This window comes from Garra rufa, chromosome 3 (genome assembly GCF_049309525.1).
Source record: "Garra rufa chromosome 3, GarRuf1.0, whole genome shotgun sequence".
Taxonomy (NCBI): Eukaryota; Metazoa; Chordata; class Actinopteri; order Cypriniformes; family Cyprinidae; genus Garra; species Garra rufa.
The window spans coordinates 3,970,899-3,988,776 of record NC_133363.1 but is presented as its reverse complement, the minus strand read 5'-3'; the positions used below and the strand labels follow the sequence as shown (position 1 = coordinate 3,988,776).

Genomic DNA, 17,878 nt, shown 5'->3' with positions numbered 1-17,878 from the left:
AAGGGTCTTATCTAGCAAAACAGTGGGTTATTTTCTAAAACAAAATAAAAATGTATATACTTTTTAACCTCAAATGCTCATCGTGTCTAGCTCGGCAAGACAAGCGTTTGAGATTAAAAAGTATATGTGACCCTGGACCACAAAACCAGTCTTAAGTCGCTGGGGTATATTTGTAGCAATAGCCAAAAATACAATGCATGGGTCAAAATTTTAGATTTTTCTTTTATGCCAAAAATCATTAGGAAATTAAGTAAAGATCATGTTCCATGATGATTCTTTGTAAAATTCCTACTGTAAATATATAAAAATGTAATTTTTGATTAGTAATATGCATTGTTAAGAACCTAATTTGGAGAACTTTAAAGGTGATTTTCTCAGTATTTAGATTTTTTTGCACCCTCAGATTCCTGATTTTAAAATAGATGTATCTCGGCCAAATATGGTCCTATCATAACAAACCATACACCAATAGAAAGCTTATTTATTGAGTATTCATATGATGTATACATCTCAGTTTTGTAAAATTTAACCTTATGACTGGTTTTGTGGTCCAGGGTCACATATAAGTTGTAAATGTTTTTAGAAAATATCTAAAAACCCTTCTTCCTCGGCTGGGATCATTTAGAGCCCTTTGAAGCTGAATTCAGGAAGTTCAAACTCGGGGGCACCATAGAAGTCCATTATATGGACTTTTTATTCCTTAAAAAGGCCGTTTCTTTACGACTGAAGAAAGAAAGACATGGACATCTTGGATGACAAGGGGGTGAGTACATTATCTGTGCATTTTTGTTATGAAAGTGAACTACTCCTTTAAAAAAAAAACATTAAAATTTGTTTTTAAACATTAAAAATCTTACTGTTCAGAGACTTTTGACTGGTAGTTTATTATCTTGTCATCATCGACCATCATTTGACCAGTAAAACTAATTTAAGACTACTGAAGATTTAATGATTAAACGTCTTGCCATACACTTATTTCTATTCTCTTGGTACGAACGTCACAAAAACCAGGCAAAGTTGTTTCCACGTCCGTCGCGAAGGAAATGCGCAGGAATCGCTGAGCGAATTTCCCGGATGGAGTTCTGTCGCCATATTTAGAAGCAGCGTCGGTCGCCGGTAGGGTACGAGGATTTTAAGCCGCTGTTACTGCACCAAGTAGACCAAAATAACATATTTGTTCATATTCTTACACCCGTCTCCACAAACAAACAGCGTCTCCTACTTTCACCCTTTCCGTCTCCTCCCGATCCCCAGTAAACATGGCAGATCGAGAGCACTTGGTTTACCAGGCTAAACTAGCAGAACAAGCCGAGAGATACGATGGTGAGTTGATATTTTTGTAGATTTGTGTTGTCACACATTGAAATTACATCGGAGGGACAACAATGAGCAGAGGAATGTCGTATTACTGGACAAATTGTGTGATAAACCCAAAAAATAAGCGCTTGCTATTCACACGTGTCTGTGTCGCGCACATCCAGGAGAAATGGGAAGAAAAATCCAGGAGAGCTGTTGTTTGGAAAGGCCTTGACTAACTCAACCCATCCTCCATTGTTAATAAACCTAAAGTAAATGTTGGTCTGTGTTTACATGGCGAAGAGCTGTTCTGTAAAATCTGTGAATGGTTAATTTGGTATTTGACCAGCTAGTCGAATTAGTTATCTGGTAACTTTGATCTAAAAGTATGTGGTTTAAATAATTTAAAACGCACCAAATCATATATTGTTTTCATTTGTTGCTGTAAATGATCTGAATTAAATCAGACTGGGATCAGATTTTAGGTGATGCAATAGACCAATTATCTGTTTGTAAACATCCGGGATGCGCGCGCATCTTGGTTGCAGAAAACCCGGGATACATAGCGTTTACGAATAGGAAATTACACGGATATGGTACAAAACAGTTCAATTCTAAATTATTATAGATTATTTTGATTAATGTTATTTTAAAAATGTTTACCGCATATTACAACAGCTTGTCACCCAACGATTAGAATGGTTATTCAACGAAATTAACGTTAGTGAGTGGGATTGCTCTGACAGATCCGTTTGCCATAGAGGTAATCGTGTACCCAAATCAAGTCAAGTGCAAATTAGATGTATAAAGCATGCCTCAACAGGCTTCACAACACAATGCAGACATACAAAAACGATCAATGTCTAACAAATTAATTTACAAACACGATGTGACATTATTTGCCATAAATTCTCTGAATTTTGATGCCTGCAATTTAATCCCTCTTAGCAAATAAAGAGACAATATTTACCTCAAATATTTAAGTTTTGCTTTGCCTTTGTTTATTTCACACTGGGTTGAGTTGAGTAGGAAAAGACAGAAGTGACGAATACCGACCTCCTGTACAAAAAGTGTATTCTAACGTTAGTGACTGACAGTAGGATAGTTCGCTATAACTTGTTAACGTTAGTAGCCAAGCTTACGAGACTAGCCGTGTAACTTTACCCACTGCACAATACAACATTTTCACGGTTGTCTTTCCTTCATTTTCTGATTTTTCTTTCGGGTTTTACGCTGCGTTCCAGGCAGGTTTTTTAACTCGTAAATCAGGACTTCAAATCACGACTCACATCTTTGTAGCATTCCAGGCAAGTCACCCCAAACTGCCTGAGCGCATTTATTATTATTACATTATTATTAATTTGTTTGCAATGTTATATTGTCCTAAAGTCTATTTTTCACTGTGTAACTCTTGCATAAACACCGCACTCGTAGGTGCTGACATAGTGGTTTTGCGGGCTATGTCACGTCAGAACTCGGAACTGGGAGCACATCGATCTAGTACGAGTTCACGAGTGGGAAGTCACGGGTTTGACTGTCGTTTGGGTGCACTTTCACTGATAGAAGATCGGAAAAACACGAGTAACGGGTTGCCTGGAACGGGACATTATAGCGGTTCCGGTCGTCTTTTGCAACCGACATGCGCACTTGAACCAGCGTGACGCGTGTGTGACGTAGGCTGATAATTGGTCTATAATGACTAGGCTAAAACTAGCTGTTTGTTCTGCACGAACTGAATGAGGGTTGATCAAATATGTTGAATATTTTTATTATGTCAGTGTTTTGTTGATGTTTACACATGGATATATAGGTCATATGTGACCCTGGACCACAAAACTAGTTTTAGGTAGCATGGGTATATCGCCGCTATAGCCAAAAATACAGATTTTTGCCCAAAAATCATTAGGATATTAAGTAAATATCATCTTTCATGAAGATAACAGCCCAATAAAGCATGTAATAAAATATACAGTCCAAATGGACTCAAACTTCTCAAAATTTTGTAAATGTGTTACTTTACTTTATGCGTGTAAATTAGTTTTTGTGCATGTATGTAACATTTTGTGTGCATGCATCATATTTAGCCTATTTGAAACCCTGAAGCACAAAGCCAGACTTAAGTAGCATGGTTATATTTGTAGCAATAGTCAAAAATATATTGTATAGGTCAAAATGATCAATTTTTCTTTTATGCCCGAAAATCATTGGGATATTAAGTAAATATCATCTTTCATGAAGATAACAGCCCAATAAAGCGTGTAATAAAATATACAGTCCAAATGGACTCAAACCTCTCAAAATTAGTTTTTGTGCATGTAAATAACATTTTGCATGCGTGTGTCATATTTAGCCTATGTGAGACCCTGAAGCACAAAACTAGTCTTAAGTAGCATGGGTATATTTGTTGCAATAGCCAAAAATACATTGTATAGGTCAAAATGATCAATTTTTCTTTTATGCCCAAAAATCATTGGGATATTAAGTAAATATCGCGTTTTATGAAGATAATGCCATAAAGCACTGGGGAAAATGTAATAAAATATACAGTCCAAATAGACTCAAATTGCAAATACATTTTGTAAATGTGTTACTTCAATTTATGCATGTAAATAACATTTTGCATGCATGTGTCGTATATAGCCTATATGAGACCCTGGAGCACAAAACTAGTCTTAAGTAGCATGGGTATATTTGTTGCAATAGCCAAAAATACATTGTATGGGTCAAAATTATAGATTTTTCTCTTATGCCCAAAATCATTAGGATATTAAGCAAATGTCATGTTTCATGAAGATATTTTGCAAATTTCTTAGTGTAAATATATAAAAGCTTAATCTTTGATTAGTAATATGCAATGCTAAGAGCTTCATTTGAACAACTTTAAAGGCAATTTCTCAGTATTTTGATTTTTTAATAATATTTTTTTTGCACCCCTTTAGATTTCAGATTTTTAAATTGTTGCATCTCTGTCAAATATTGTTTTGTCCTAGCAAACCATACATAAATAGAAAGCTTTCAGATGATGTGTAAATCTCAATTAACAAAATTAACACTCATAACTAGTTTTGTGGTCCAGGGTCACTTTCTCATGTCATTTTCTTTGGTGCATTAAATATGACACGGGGGGCTAATAAGAGGTATAATTTCCCCCTTTTTTAGAAAAAAAAAATACATTTTAACATTGCATTCTGTGCATTTTTTTATGGGCCATTGAGATATTTTGGATAATAGAGAACTTGAAGGTTCTGTTACCTTGACAAACCCTATTAAAAAGCTTTAAAAATTGAGTTTGAATATTTTTATAATCTATATAGTATATGTGACATAAACCACTTAGATGATTAGATGACAGCAACCAAAGTTTACTTTATTTTTTTTTTATTTCCTCAGCATTTCAACATAGCGCTTCAGCTTAGAAGCCTTAACAATATGTTTCAGTTTAACACAAAACAAAACAAAACAAAACAAAAAGCTCAGACATAGTTAGTGAGTAGAAAAAATATTAGGTAAGTGTATATTTGTTAATAAATGTTAACTTTATTTATGAAATAGATACTGATTATTTGCATTTTTATGTGCCCAGTAACCAATATGCAACTGAGCGCAAGACAGAGAGAGAAATAAATTTGGTTTTATTTCCAACATGCGCTCATTCAAGACTTAATTGAATTCATAGTAAGTTATGTCTTTTGGACATGATTTAACTTGAAAGATTACGTGAATCAATACGTTTATTTCTTAGGGCCAAGCTTAAACTACATTTTAAGCATATTTGTTAAATAAATGTAATTAATTAAAGCAAATTTCCATTAATCGGTGGATCCTGTATTATAAAGCTGATATCCGATTATGGAAAAATGGTTAAATATCAGAAAAAATATTGGTAAAACCAATTATTGGTTGATCTATATGTATGTATGGAAGAAAAGATCTTTGCTATTTCCATGCCATTGAGACTTTAACAGTTACTCAGAATTTCATTTATACAGCAGAAGTAAAATGTCTTGGGCTAAATGAGTGTGTACTTTTCCTTAAACCCTAGTAATAAGCTAGCATCTGCTACAGACATTTATGATATCTGAAATGACTACGTTGGACCTTAACTTTCTTGTTTAATGTCCGAAGTTGAACTTTCTTTGCCGAAGGGGTTCCTTTGTATCATTAGGATGAATCTTCTCTGTGTTTCAGAAATGGTGGAGTCTATGAAGAACGTCGCAGGAAAGGACACAGAGCTCACAGTAGAGGAGAGAAACCTGTTGTCCGTGGCGTATAAGAACGTGATTGGAGCTCGACGAGCCTCCTGGAGGATCATCAGCAGCATTGAGCAGAAAGAGGAAAGCAAGGGAGGAGAGGGCAAACTCAAAATGATCAGAGAATACAGACAAACGGTGAGACTGCATGAGCGTCTGGAGTATATTGGCGAGTCAAATGAAAATATTCATCAACTGATATAATAAATGATGAAATAATGAATGAAAAAAAAAATGGTAACACTTTACAATAAGGTACATTAGTTAAACAGTAGTTAATGTACTAACTAACTAACCATGAGCAATACATTAGTTACTCTATTTACTAATCTTTATTAACATTAGTTAACGGAAATACAGTTGTTCATTGTTTGTTCATGTTAGTTCACACTGCATTAACTAATGTTAACAAGATTTTAATAACGTATTAGTAAATGTTGAAATTAACATTAACAAAGATTAATAAATGCTGTATAAGTGCAGTTCATTATTAGTTCATGTTAACTAATGTGGTTAACTAATGTTAACTAATGAACCTTATTGTAAAGTGTTACCAAAAAACTAAACCACTGACAGTTCATGTCCGTTTATCATTTCTTACACTGTAATAATTTAGTCTGATCTTCACCAAAATTCAGGTGATTTTCAAATGCTAGACATGCTTGATTTAATACATCAAATTAATGTTTTGTATTAGAGGTCAGGACTAAACCAATGTTTTATAATTAATGATAGAAGTTCTAAAATCTACCTGTCCTAATTTATACACCAAAATATTGACGCTATGTGAAAACAAATAGTACAGTAATAATTAAAACCACTAGGGATGCACCCAAATGAAAATTCTTGGCCGAAGCCAGATAAAATTAAACAATGGGCCGAAGGCCGATTACCGAACATTTTTTTTTGTGTTTTTCTCCATGTATTTTGCCAAATTTTTTTCACCATTGAGTAAATTAAATAGCCAAAATGTGCTTTTTACAGTTTTGTCTTGCTTTTCCAAAACAAAAAACAAAAAAACTATTACAAAACAACAATTTAAACATATTTTCACTGAACATTTTTAACATTCTAGTAGACATTATAGCCTTGCTGAGCAAATGAGAATGTTATAATAAATGTGTTAATAGAGCTGTTGTAATATTTTTGTCTTTTTAATTTTATTTTACAGAACAACAGTAAAATCACAATACTACCATTTATTAATGTCAGCAGGAAGACCTCAGTACTATTTTTTTTTTTTTTTTATGCTGACAGCAGCAGATTTATGAATGATTCTCGTCACGCAGATTTTCCTCGCGATTTGGACTTTGAACTTTGGCTATTGAGCTTGTGCAGCGCTGTCAGAATAAATACAATTTGTGTGTGTATTAGACAACATAACATTCTGTAGTTTATTTACTAATGGTTTAAGGCTCAGTCATCATACATTAACCAGCAACAACCAGCCCTTTCTCTTCTCATGGAAGACATGCGATGCAATACTAAACAGTCTCTCGCTGTTGGTGCTTGTAATGATTTTTGCCTCTTTTGTGTTTTAAATGCTTCCACACTCCTGAGATTTTTGCTGCATTAGAGTGCGCCTCTGTTTGATCGCGTCACGTTATTGTTCGGTATAATTTACTCAACCTTTTCGCTTATCCGGCTGAACACCGAAAGAGCTTTTTTTTTGCTATTCTTGGCCAAATAATTTCAGTTGCCAAACATTTGGTGCATTTCTAAAAACCACCGAATTACAGAAGAGCCTTGAAGTGAAACAAAAAAGTGTAATGTAGAGTAAGTGAAATCTAGAGTAGTATACATGTACACGATGCCATAATCATGTTGCGGTTTCTCCTCTTACCTTTTGCAGGTTGAGAACGAGTTGAAATCTATTTGCAACGACATACTGGATGTACTGGACAAACACCTTATTCCTGCAGCCAACACAGGAGAATCCAAAGTTTTCTACTACAAAATGTAGGTGTTTGATGAATCAAAGTACATGCATTTAAGACTTTAATGGTCTCTTAGATGAGTGAGGTTCTGCGTGTTAAATATGGCATAAAACCTGGCTTCATTCTGTAGAGCAGGACACTATTCTCTCATGTAGGTCATGGATTGGATTCCCAAGAAACGTGCACAATTATAAAATGTATACCTTGAAGCGTACTAATCGTGCAAACTAAATTGCTTTGGATACAAGAGTCTGCCAAGTCTGTTGTAGTGCTTTATGAGTTACTTTGAAAAAGTGAACGCCTAACTTGTTTGTTTTTTATTTTTGGTTTCTAAAAGCAATGCATGCTTAGAGTAAGATTAACCAAACATTAAACTTGGCTGTTAGTCACCCTCAGAAACTGGAAACGTTGGTGATTCATAATGCAAGTTAATAATTACCATCACTTTGAGAGTTTAAAAAAAAAAGCATATATGGGCAAAATTAATACCGGTGGATCGAACGTTATTTACAACAATACAAGCTGCAATCCAGAGTCTAAGTCAAACAGGGAAATGCAATTCTCTTTCTGGTTCCTTTGGACAGTTTGTTTCAATGAACCTGTTTAAATGACTGGCTTGCCAATTTGTTTAGATAACACAAAGATGTAACACGTGACCCTGGTCCACAAAACCAGTCTTAAGTAGCATGGCTATATTTGTAACAATAGCCAAGAATGCATTGTATGGGTCAAATTTATCGATTTTTCTTTTATGACAAAAATTATTTGGTTATTAACTAAAGATTATGTTCCATGCAGATATTTTGTACATTTCCTTCCATAAATGTATCGAAATTTAATTTTTAATTAGTAATATGCATTGCTAAGAACTTCATTTTTCTCAATATTTTTATCTTTTTTTGCACCTTCAGATTCAAGATTTTCTCACCCAAATGTTGTCCTATCCTAACAAACCATATATCAATGGAATTTTTTTCATCTTATTTATTCAGATTTCAGATTATGTATAAATCTCAATTAAAAAAAATGACCCTTATGACTGGTTTTGTGGTCCAGGGTCACTTATGCAATTATATTATTAAAACACCCAATAATTATGTGAATATCACGTTTCTGACAGCACAGAATATTCTCAGAATAGTCATTGTAGTTAATAAGAAGATAATGCATTTTTTCACCCACACTTGTTTTTGTGTCTTTGGTTTGCAGGAAGGGCGACTACCATAGGTACCTAGCAGAGTTTGCCACGGGTAATGACCGAAAGGAAGCAGCGGAGAACAGTTTGGTCGCGTATAAAGCTGCCAGTGACATTGCCATGATTGAGCTCCCTCCCACGCATCCCATCCGACTCGGTCTTGCACTCAACTTCTCTGTCTTTTACTACGAGATCCTTAATTCCCCCGACCGTGCTTGCAGGTTGGCTTTTTCTCCTTACTTAAAGTGTGTAATGTTTGTTTGATGTTAACTTGCTCCCATATTAATATGCATAGACAGCTATGGATAAGCAGGGTTATTTGTAGAGCTGCAAAACGATTAGTTGTGATTAATCATTTCAAAATAAAAAAAATTGTTTGCATATTATGTGTGTGTACTGTATATAATATTTATATACAAGTGTTTACATACAAATGCATACAATAAATACTTAAAAAAATGTGTGTGTGTGTGTGTATATATATATATATATATATATATATATATATATATATATATATATATACACACACACACACACACAATAATTTTGCAGCTCTAGTTAATTGTTAATTTAGTATCATTGAAATACCATTATATAATTTTTTTGGGGGGGGGGTGGATTTGGTGGTTATTTTAATATTGTTTCATTTTAATTTTAAAAGTTTTTCCATTTTTTTTAATTCATGTCTGCATAAAAAATGTCTGTATGGTTCATTATTTTTTTTTATTTCAGTTATAGTTTTAATTTTATAATTTTAGTTTAAATGTAAGTAAATACACATTTAAATTTAATATTTTGTTGTATGTTTTAATACAGTAAGTAAACTAAATGAAAATGAGATGTTGCCTCATTCAGCTGAAATAAAATAAGTAAAAACATTTTTTAAGTAACTATAATAATCCTGTGGCTAAGTAAGCCATTCATGGGTTGATTCCCAGAAATGTGTAATAATTGTGGCTCTGTGTTTGATTTCAAGGCAGCCCTAAAAGTTGATATTTATGTAAATTAATGATTAATAATTTCATCACATTGCTGGAATGTTTGCATTTTATGTTCTCAACAGCAGCAGTTGTAAACCTTTTTGACTTGAAGGCCCCCATTTTCCGACATGATATATTGAAAGCCTGTTATTACGTATATATAATTTAAAAGACGTTGTTTTTGTCTTTATTAATGTAAAGCCATTTTGAAATAAAGCACTATAAAAATAAATGTGACTTTACATATTGATATTAATTGTAGGAAATATGATTTCACCTTGATTTTTGTGTACTCTGTTTTGAGTTTGATCATTTCAATTAAGAATTTATTGTATTTATTAACACTTTATTAAGTTTAATACTTCATTCTGCAGCCCCCTGGTTAAGAACCTCAGAAAACCCCTCTGAAAAAGCCACTCTGACTCTCCTCTCACTCCTTTAACAGGTTGGCGAAGGCGGCGTTTGACGATGCGATTGCGGAGCTGGATACACTGAGTGAGGACAGTTACAAGGACTCAACGCTCATCATGCAACTGTTACGGGACAACCTGACACTCTGGACCTCAGACATACAGGGAGACGGTGAGACATGCATGTCTTAGAGAAGCTGTAATAACGAAATTGTACTGAAATGCACAGTAAGAGGTCTTCACGGATCCAAAAATTCGTACCCGAACCCGAAGAGACCCGTAAATGTGCTGGACGGAACCGACCCGGACCCGTATTTTATTTTAAAGTGGGACCCGAACCCGTGAAGACTTGAGAAATACCTTAAATGTACTAGTTGGACCCGAACCCGGCTGGAAAGACACAGACCCGACTGTACCCGATCGGCTCATATTGCACAGCAAACTGCTGTTAACCATAAACTTTTTGGTGTAACTACTGTTAGTAGCGTTGCATACAGACCTCCTTGCCAGTACATTTACATGTTAGTCTGTTCTTCTCTCTTGCCGACAGAAAGACCCTTTTTTAATCCACTATTCCAGCTTTAATAGTTTAGACTACTCGCGGTCACGGTCGGTGACGAATGTGTTTACCCTTTTGAACTACAATAACGATACTTTTTGCAGATTGAAATTTAGACTCGGCGCAATTGTTGTAATTTATTTATTAATTATTATTATTATTTTTTTCAAAAAGGCACGGAACAATGAATGCGGTAAACTTTACTGCGTGCGTCTTCAATAACAGTATCTTCTTCAGCACTGCAAAAAATGCTTTTCTTAGAATTTTTGTCTTGTTTCCAGCCAAAATATCTAAAAATTCTTGAATCAGGAAGGATTTTCGAGACAAGTAAAAATTATTGTCTTGTTTTTAGTGAAAACAAGTCAAAATTAAGTGAGTTTTTGCTTAAAACAAGCAAAGTAATCTGCCAATGGGGTAAGAAAAAAAATCTTATTTCAAGCAGACAACTAGATTATTTTTCTTACCCCATTGGCAGATTATTTTGCTTGTTTTAAGCAAAAACTCACTTAATTTTGACTTGTTTTTACTAAAAACAAGACAATAACTTTTTCTTGTCTAGAAAATCCTTCCTGATTTAAGAATTTTTAGATATTTTGGCTGGAAACAAGACAAAAAATCTAAGTAAGAAAAGCATTTTTTGCAGTGAGTAAGATAAAGCAATACAAAACATCTGTTTAGAGCTCCACCTACGGCACCTAGTGGTCATCTTATGAAACTTAAAGGAGGAATTTGCACGTATACTGTAGCACAAGACAGCTTGATAACGTAAATAGCTTATTCTGAAAAGAGTGTATTTTTTTCCACCATATTTTCTATCATTACTGTGCTTTCTGAACTGAGCCTGACCAAAAAAATGTAAATATAACAAGATGGTTCTTCCATGTTATTTTAAGCGTAAGAAAGAATGCAATGTGTACTATGGGAGAGTAAAAGTCGCCAGCTTTGGTTGCCATAGAAACATTTCATGCGCGTAAGATTGCACATGCGCGTTATTTTAATTAATTAATTAATGTAACTGTTCATTTTCGATTTCATATTGCTGATGTGAAATAAATAATTGTGCAAGGCTATCAGATTTGACCTTTGTTTGCTTTTACTGTTGTACACAGTAGGAACTCCTCCCGCGCTCTGCTTCTTGCTGCTGCGGTCACGCCAGATGCTGTTTTTATTTATTTATTTATTCTTCCTTTTTTTTTTTTTTTTTTTCCCCTCTCACACTTTTCTTATCATAATTTTACAAGTTGCAAGTTACAAAAGACGTGCAAAGTGGTGACTGACACTGGCAGGTGCGATGTTCTCCGATCGACTCGAGTATTATACACAGGTTAAACATACCCTCCCGGGTCCTCGGGACTTTGGTCCTCTGTGAAGAGCTCTACTGTGCAATGCAAAAATCATTTTCATTTCAAACAGTATTTTACCTTGTTTTTCCGCAAAATAGCTAAACTAGAAGTTAACAGATGGGGGATAATAATAACGGCACAAACCATATAATTCCACAAGCTGTATTTTGAAATGCAACAAAAGGATTGAATCAGTAAAATGACCAATTAATAAAGAACTTTTGATAATTTTAGTGAAAACTTTTTTTTTTAATTAAATTCAAAAGGTTCTATTGTATTATTATAGTTTATTATTGTACTACTACTCTGAGGAAAGTTTTTATAATTTTCTATAATTTGCAATTTTTAATAAAAAGCTTGCATGGTGCTAAACAATTTTTTTAAATTTATTATTATTATTTTTTTTTTTTTCAAAAAAACAAATGGCATTGATTTGACTTCAATTAATAAGTATAATCAAATTGTCTTACTTTGTTGATAACCTTCAAAAGGTTTTAATCAGATTATTCCAAATTTTGATTTGTAAAAATGGGACCTAAATATTTTGTTTCTTTCTATAATTTATTCTTTCTGTAATTTTTAAAAACACAAATATGGCTTATGTTGTAAAACAGTAACTGGTATAGTGATTAAAAAATGATAATAAAATAAAAGTTAATTTTGCTTTGGCTAAAAGTGTTTGCATTGTTTATCCATAAACATATCATTAAGTTAGTTCAAATTTAGTATTACAATGTTGGAAATATGGATCTTAAATATCTTTAGTTTCAGGTTTTATAATTTTCTATAATTTGCAATTTTTAATAAAAAAGCTGGCATGGTGCTAAACAATTTTTTAAATATATATATATATATATATATTTATATATATATAATTTTTTTTTTTTTTTTTTTTTTTTAAACAAATGGCATTGATTTGACTTCAATTAATAAGTATAATCAAATTGTCTTACTCTGTTGATAATCATCAAAAGGTTTTAATCAAATTTAGATTTAGAATGTTAAAAATGAGACCTAAATATTTTGTCTCTTTTCTATAATTTATTCTTTCTGAAATTTTAAACACTAATATGGCTTATGTTGTAAAACAGTAACTGGTGATAGTGATAAAAAATAATAATAATAAAATAAAAGTTAATTTTGCTTTGGCTAAAAGTGGTTGCATTGTTTATCCATAGACATATTAATTCAAATTTAGTATTAGTATGTTGGTAATATGGATCTTAAACATTTTTAGTTTCTGTTTCCATCATTTTTAATAACTTGAGTATGGTTTTCGTCATGGAAAAAGAAGCTGCCATGGTGTTAAAAAATGACTATTAAAGACTATTAAAAACTATTGGGTCACAAAAAAGCTGCATTGATTACAACTATTCTCCATGAATTTAGCATTATTGTCAAACAAGCAACAGCTCTATTGACTCAAGTTGTTCGTAATAAGCAAAGTAAACTAAGAAACCACTGAACCATAGATGGGTTTATTAGGATCACTTCCCATATGTACATAAGTAGATCTGTCTGTTTCAAACTTGTCAGGCCATCTCAGACTTAATTGTTTTGATGATCTATAATGTGATTTGTAGGGTAGCCATGTCTGTTGACAGAAGGCAGTTAGTTACTGAATTGAATTCTCTTTAAAAATTATGAACTTCCTACCACCTGATTGCTTTTTCAATCTCTGCGAGCTTCAGTTTTCCAGTAATGAATCTAATTGAGTCATCATCTTTTGACGACTCAATTTTACGACCCGTTTTTCCCCATCTTAACATGTGCACACTCTTCTAACCGCTCTAATCTCTCCGTTCTGCTGATGTAGATTTGTGATGATAAAACCTGCTTCATTTCCTCTTGAGCTTCTCTGTGTAAGTCTGCTGTCCATCCTCTTCCTTTTTCTTTATTATCCTTCCTCACGCTCTTCCTCACCTGTCGGTCTGTCTTCACTTCGCATGGCACCCGGTTTGCACTTAAACCGGAATGAACTTTTCCAAAGAACAGACTGCAAGGAATAAAATAACAAATCATGTTCTTTACAGATCCTGTCTGCTAATGAGTCACATCTGATACTGTATTCACACAAAAGCCTTACTGTTTCCTCCTGGGTGTTTGTTGATTACTAATTTCTCACCACATGAGGTTTGTGGCATGAGGGTTGAAGAAAACTGAAACCCCTGTGGAAGCATTTGTAGTTGCATCCACAGACACATCAGATGGCACTGACATGCTTTTAATTATGAAAAGAATAGTTCATTATGTAGGCTGTTTGAAATGGGTTGTAGTGTCTCACAAATGCACTTCCTTGAACTAGAGTTCAGCTTTATGTTTCAGGTTCAAAGCATGTTTGTAGCTTAATGCCGCTGTAATAACAAAAACCCATTCTTTTATTTTCTCAGGTGAAGAACAAAATAAAACAGCAGCAGTGCAAGATGCTGAGGAGGAAAAGCCGTGAGATGTGATCGCCAACATGCTAAACCCCCTTCTCTCTCTATCCGTCTGTCTGATGCTCTCTCTCTCTCTTTCCTTCTCTTACGCATCCCTGTCTCTCAGGGAAGCTCACGTGTCATAGAGAAGAGTTCAGATGATGAATGCTGGTTCTGTCCATCCCTGTCTATCACTTAATCTGTCTTTCCTCTCTTGCTTCTTGTTTCATACCTTTGCTCTTACCTGACCATCTATATCAGTTTGGAATAATTAAGACTTTTAATGTTTTTGAAAGGGTTTTAAGTTCACCAAGGCTGCATTTATTTGATCAAAACTACAGTAAAATTGTGAAATATTATTACAATTTAAAATGGCTGGTTTATGTTGTAATATGTTTTAAAATAGAATTTATTTTTGTGATGCAATGTTGAATTTTCAGCATCATTACTCCAGTCACAGAAATCATTCTACTATGCTGGTTTGCTCAATTATTTGTGCTCAAGGATGCATTCAATTGCTCAAGTGACAGTAGGTGAATCTCTGAAAGAAAACCACAGTTAGTATTAAGCAACAAAAACCAACAATAGCTGCTTTTCCATTAGGGCTGGGTATTGTGACCAATTCGGCGATTTGATTCGATTCTTGTTTTTATGGTTTCGATTCGATATCGATTAGCTATCAATATTTCATTTAAAATGTTAGTTTTGTAGACATGGGATCCATATTTTGATATAAATGCTGGTAACTGAAACTCTCCTACTTAAGTTTATTACTGAAATACACATCTACATTGATAATAGGGTGCACACAGTTGTTTATTTTAAACGACTTTTATTTTAAATGAACACTGTAATAAGTCATAAATATGTGCATCCATTGTACACCATGTAAACAAACTGCAAAATGCACATTACTGTAAAAAATTTTAAAGACAGTAACAGTTCTTAACTACAGCCTAATCATTTTAGATCACCAGATTTTTCTGCCAAAAAAGCAGCTGATGGATATAGTTGCGTTAAACTGAAGATCGATTAAAATCGGAGAATCGATATTTTTTTACCCAGCCCTATTTTCCATTACCCTTTAAATTGCGCAAAATGAAATTGAAAATTGAAAATACGCCTAATGGAAAAGTCCCATATATCGCAAACAAGTTTTTACGCTCACATGAGGTGGTTTTTCAGGCTATTTGAAAAAACAGCAATGGAAACTTCCACAAAAATCACAAAAATCCGTTGCCATGACTTATCGCGAGAGGAAAAAATTACGTTTTAGTCGCATAACATCGGTTAACGGAAACGCCGTCATTTCGCAAAACCTTTTAATCGACATTTTTAAAATATCGCCAAAGTTATGGGCAAATCTGTAATGGAAAAGTGCCTAATGATAATATTAAATCATTATTAATCATTATTACACAGAAAATCATATTAGAATGATTTCTGAAGAATCACGTGAGGCAGAAGACGAAGTACTAATGCTGAAAATTCAGCCTTGATCACAAGAATAAATTGCATTTTAGAATACATTTAAATAGAAAAGCTATTTTAAATTCTAGTAATTTTTTTAACAGTGTTACTCTTGTGCTATATTTCTCAAAATAAACGCAGCCTTGGTGAGCATGAGAGACTTCTTGTTCAGAAATCACAATTATTCCAAACTTTCAACTGGTAGTGTATATTTTTAGGGGGTTTTAGGGTTTTATTTTATTTTTTTAATCTTAAGTGTTTTTTAATTGACTATTCACTTAGATCTTATATGATTATATGAGGCCAGAATGGAGAACTTCCTCTGTAAGGTTTGGTTTTACTACCTATTGCAAGATCCTTGAGAATCGCGTTTTTGTTACATAAGTTTGCATTTGCGTATTTGTTTATCAGTGTTGTTCTGACAGTTGTTGAGCTCAGTGGTCATTATTAGAGGTGTTCATTTGTATTTTCTTGAGGAGTAGAAACCCAAACTGTCATCAATGCAAAAACAAATTTTCAAAAGCGAAGTTTTGTGGGGTTTTTTTTGTTTTTTTTGTCATCAGGTTCACTGACTGTGGTATAGTGTGATGTGGTCGGTGACAATGGGTAAATAACTGTAATGCTTTTCAGGCTTTAAAAATATAAATGTTACCTTCGCCTCACCTTTACTCAAAGGCTGCTGCTGCTGCAGAAATATTGCTATAGAGCCGTAAATAGGATGGCTTTGTGTGTTTTAAGGGAGGAAAATCATTTCTCAAGATCAGATGCAAAACAAGCCAGATGCATTAGTTTTCCTTCAATTGAATATGAAGTGAAACGGTAGTTAGGGATTTTGGTGACACTTGTTTGTTAACATCAGTTAACCATGAGATAATGATTAACAATACTTAAACAGCATTTATTAATCGTAGTTCAATTTTAACACTTACTAATACATTTTTAAAATCAAAACATATAGTTAATGCACTCGAATTAACATGAATCCATAAACTATCGTTTAATAAATGCTATAAAATGTGATAATTTTAATTTAAGGTGTCCTTATACTGTTATTATGCGATTAGGTACTATTAATTATCATGTATTTACTATAGAATTTAAGGTTAGTTGCTTGTAACTATGCACAATACTGTTATTGCTATAGTAAGTACAGTAATGTGAAACAAGGGCACTGTAAAGAAAAGCAAGTTAATGAATATTCTGCTAATTGCTAGTTCATCTTAGTTAATGCGTTAACTAATGTTAACAAATGAGACTTTCCAAAGTGTTGCCAGGATTTCTTTGTGTCTACTCTAGGTCTGACTCCTTCTCTCTTCTGTCTGCATCCTCATGTATTTCTTCTGTTTCTTCAGTACATGTAACGTGAATCTGATTTGTACTACTGTTTATTCTGCCTGAAGCCAACAAACACCTGTCTACTCATGGAGACACAGCATGGGATCGACTTGACCTTCCAGATAAACCATAACTAAATAAACTAATAAAACACAATCTTTACCTTTCTTCATTTTAATTGATTTATTGGAGTCAAAATAATGGCAAGGGAAAAAAAATACTTGGTACACTGAAAACAATATGGTGTAGAAGCAATTTTCACTCAGAAATTGCTAGTAAATTGGACAAACTTACAAAGAAATGACGAATACTTTAAAGAGAAACAGAAGTAGGATTATCTTTCTCCATACTCCAATAATCTCCATTAATTGATTTACAACTTTGATAGTCTGTTTCTTGCATTTATTGAAATTAAAAATAAAAAAATCACTGGCAATAATATCAAATATAGTTATATTATAAATGCAGTTTCTATGTTGCTGTAGTTTGTTTATATATGTGAACCCCCCAGCAGAGGTTAACTGACCCATGCTTACTACCCAGCAAGCAATTTTTGGTCTAAAAGACGTCTATTAGCCGTGAAAAAACACGTCTAGGCTAAAACAAGTTTGTATTTGGGCTGTCAGTGAAAATTTAATAGACGTCTAAACATATCCCAATGTTAGACTAGTCATCAATTAAAA

The 17,878-nt window shown here is 33.5% G+C and overlaps 1 protein-coding gene across 1 annotated transcript; it reads left to right on the top strand.

The window, feature by feature from the left end:
• Positions 1-1,075: 1,075 nt before the first annotated feature.
• Positions 1,076-17,351, top strand: ywhae2 (tyrosine 3-monooxygenase/tryptophan 5-monooxygenase activation protein, epsilon polypeptide 2). Its single transcript, XM_073835590.1, has 6 exons — positions 1,076-1,323; positions 5,485-5,684; positions 7,399-7,505; positions 8,693-8,899; positions 10,107-10,243; positions 14,364-17,351. Exons 1-6 carry the CDS (start codon positions 1,260-1,262, stop codon positions 14,417-14,419), a joined length of 771 nt encoding a protein of 256 aa, XP_073691691.1. The 5' UTR covers positions 1,076-1,259; the 3' UTR covers positions 14,420-17,351.
• The last annotated feature ends 527 nt before the right edge of the window (positions 17,352-17,878 follow it).

Excerpts from the sequence above, each read along its gene's own strand:
- ywhae2 (XM_073835590.1), top strand. The coding sequence starts at position 1,260 with ATGGCAGATCGAGAGCACTTGGTTTACCAGGCTAAACTAGCAGAACAA. Across the intron at positions 7,506-8,692 it reads AAAGTTTTCTACTACAAAAT|GAAGGGCGACTACCATAGGT; the intron begins GTAGGTGTTTGA and ends TTTGGTTTGCAG. Across the intron at positions 10,244-14,363 it reads CTCAGACATACAGGGAGACG|GTGAAGAACAAAATAAAACA; the intron begins GTGAGACATGCA and ends TTATTTTCTCAG.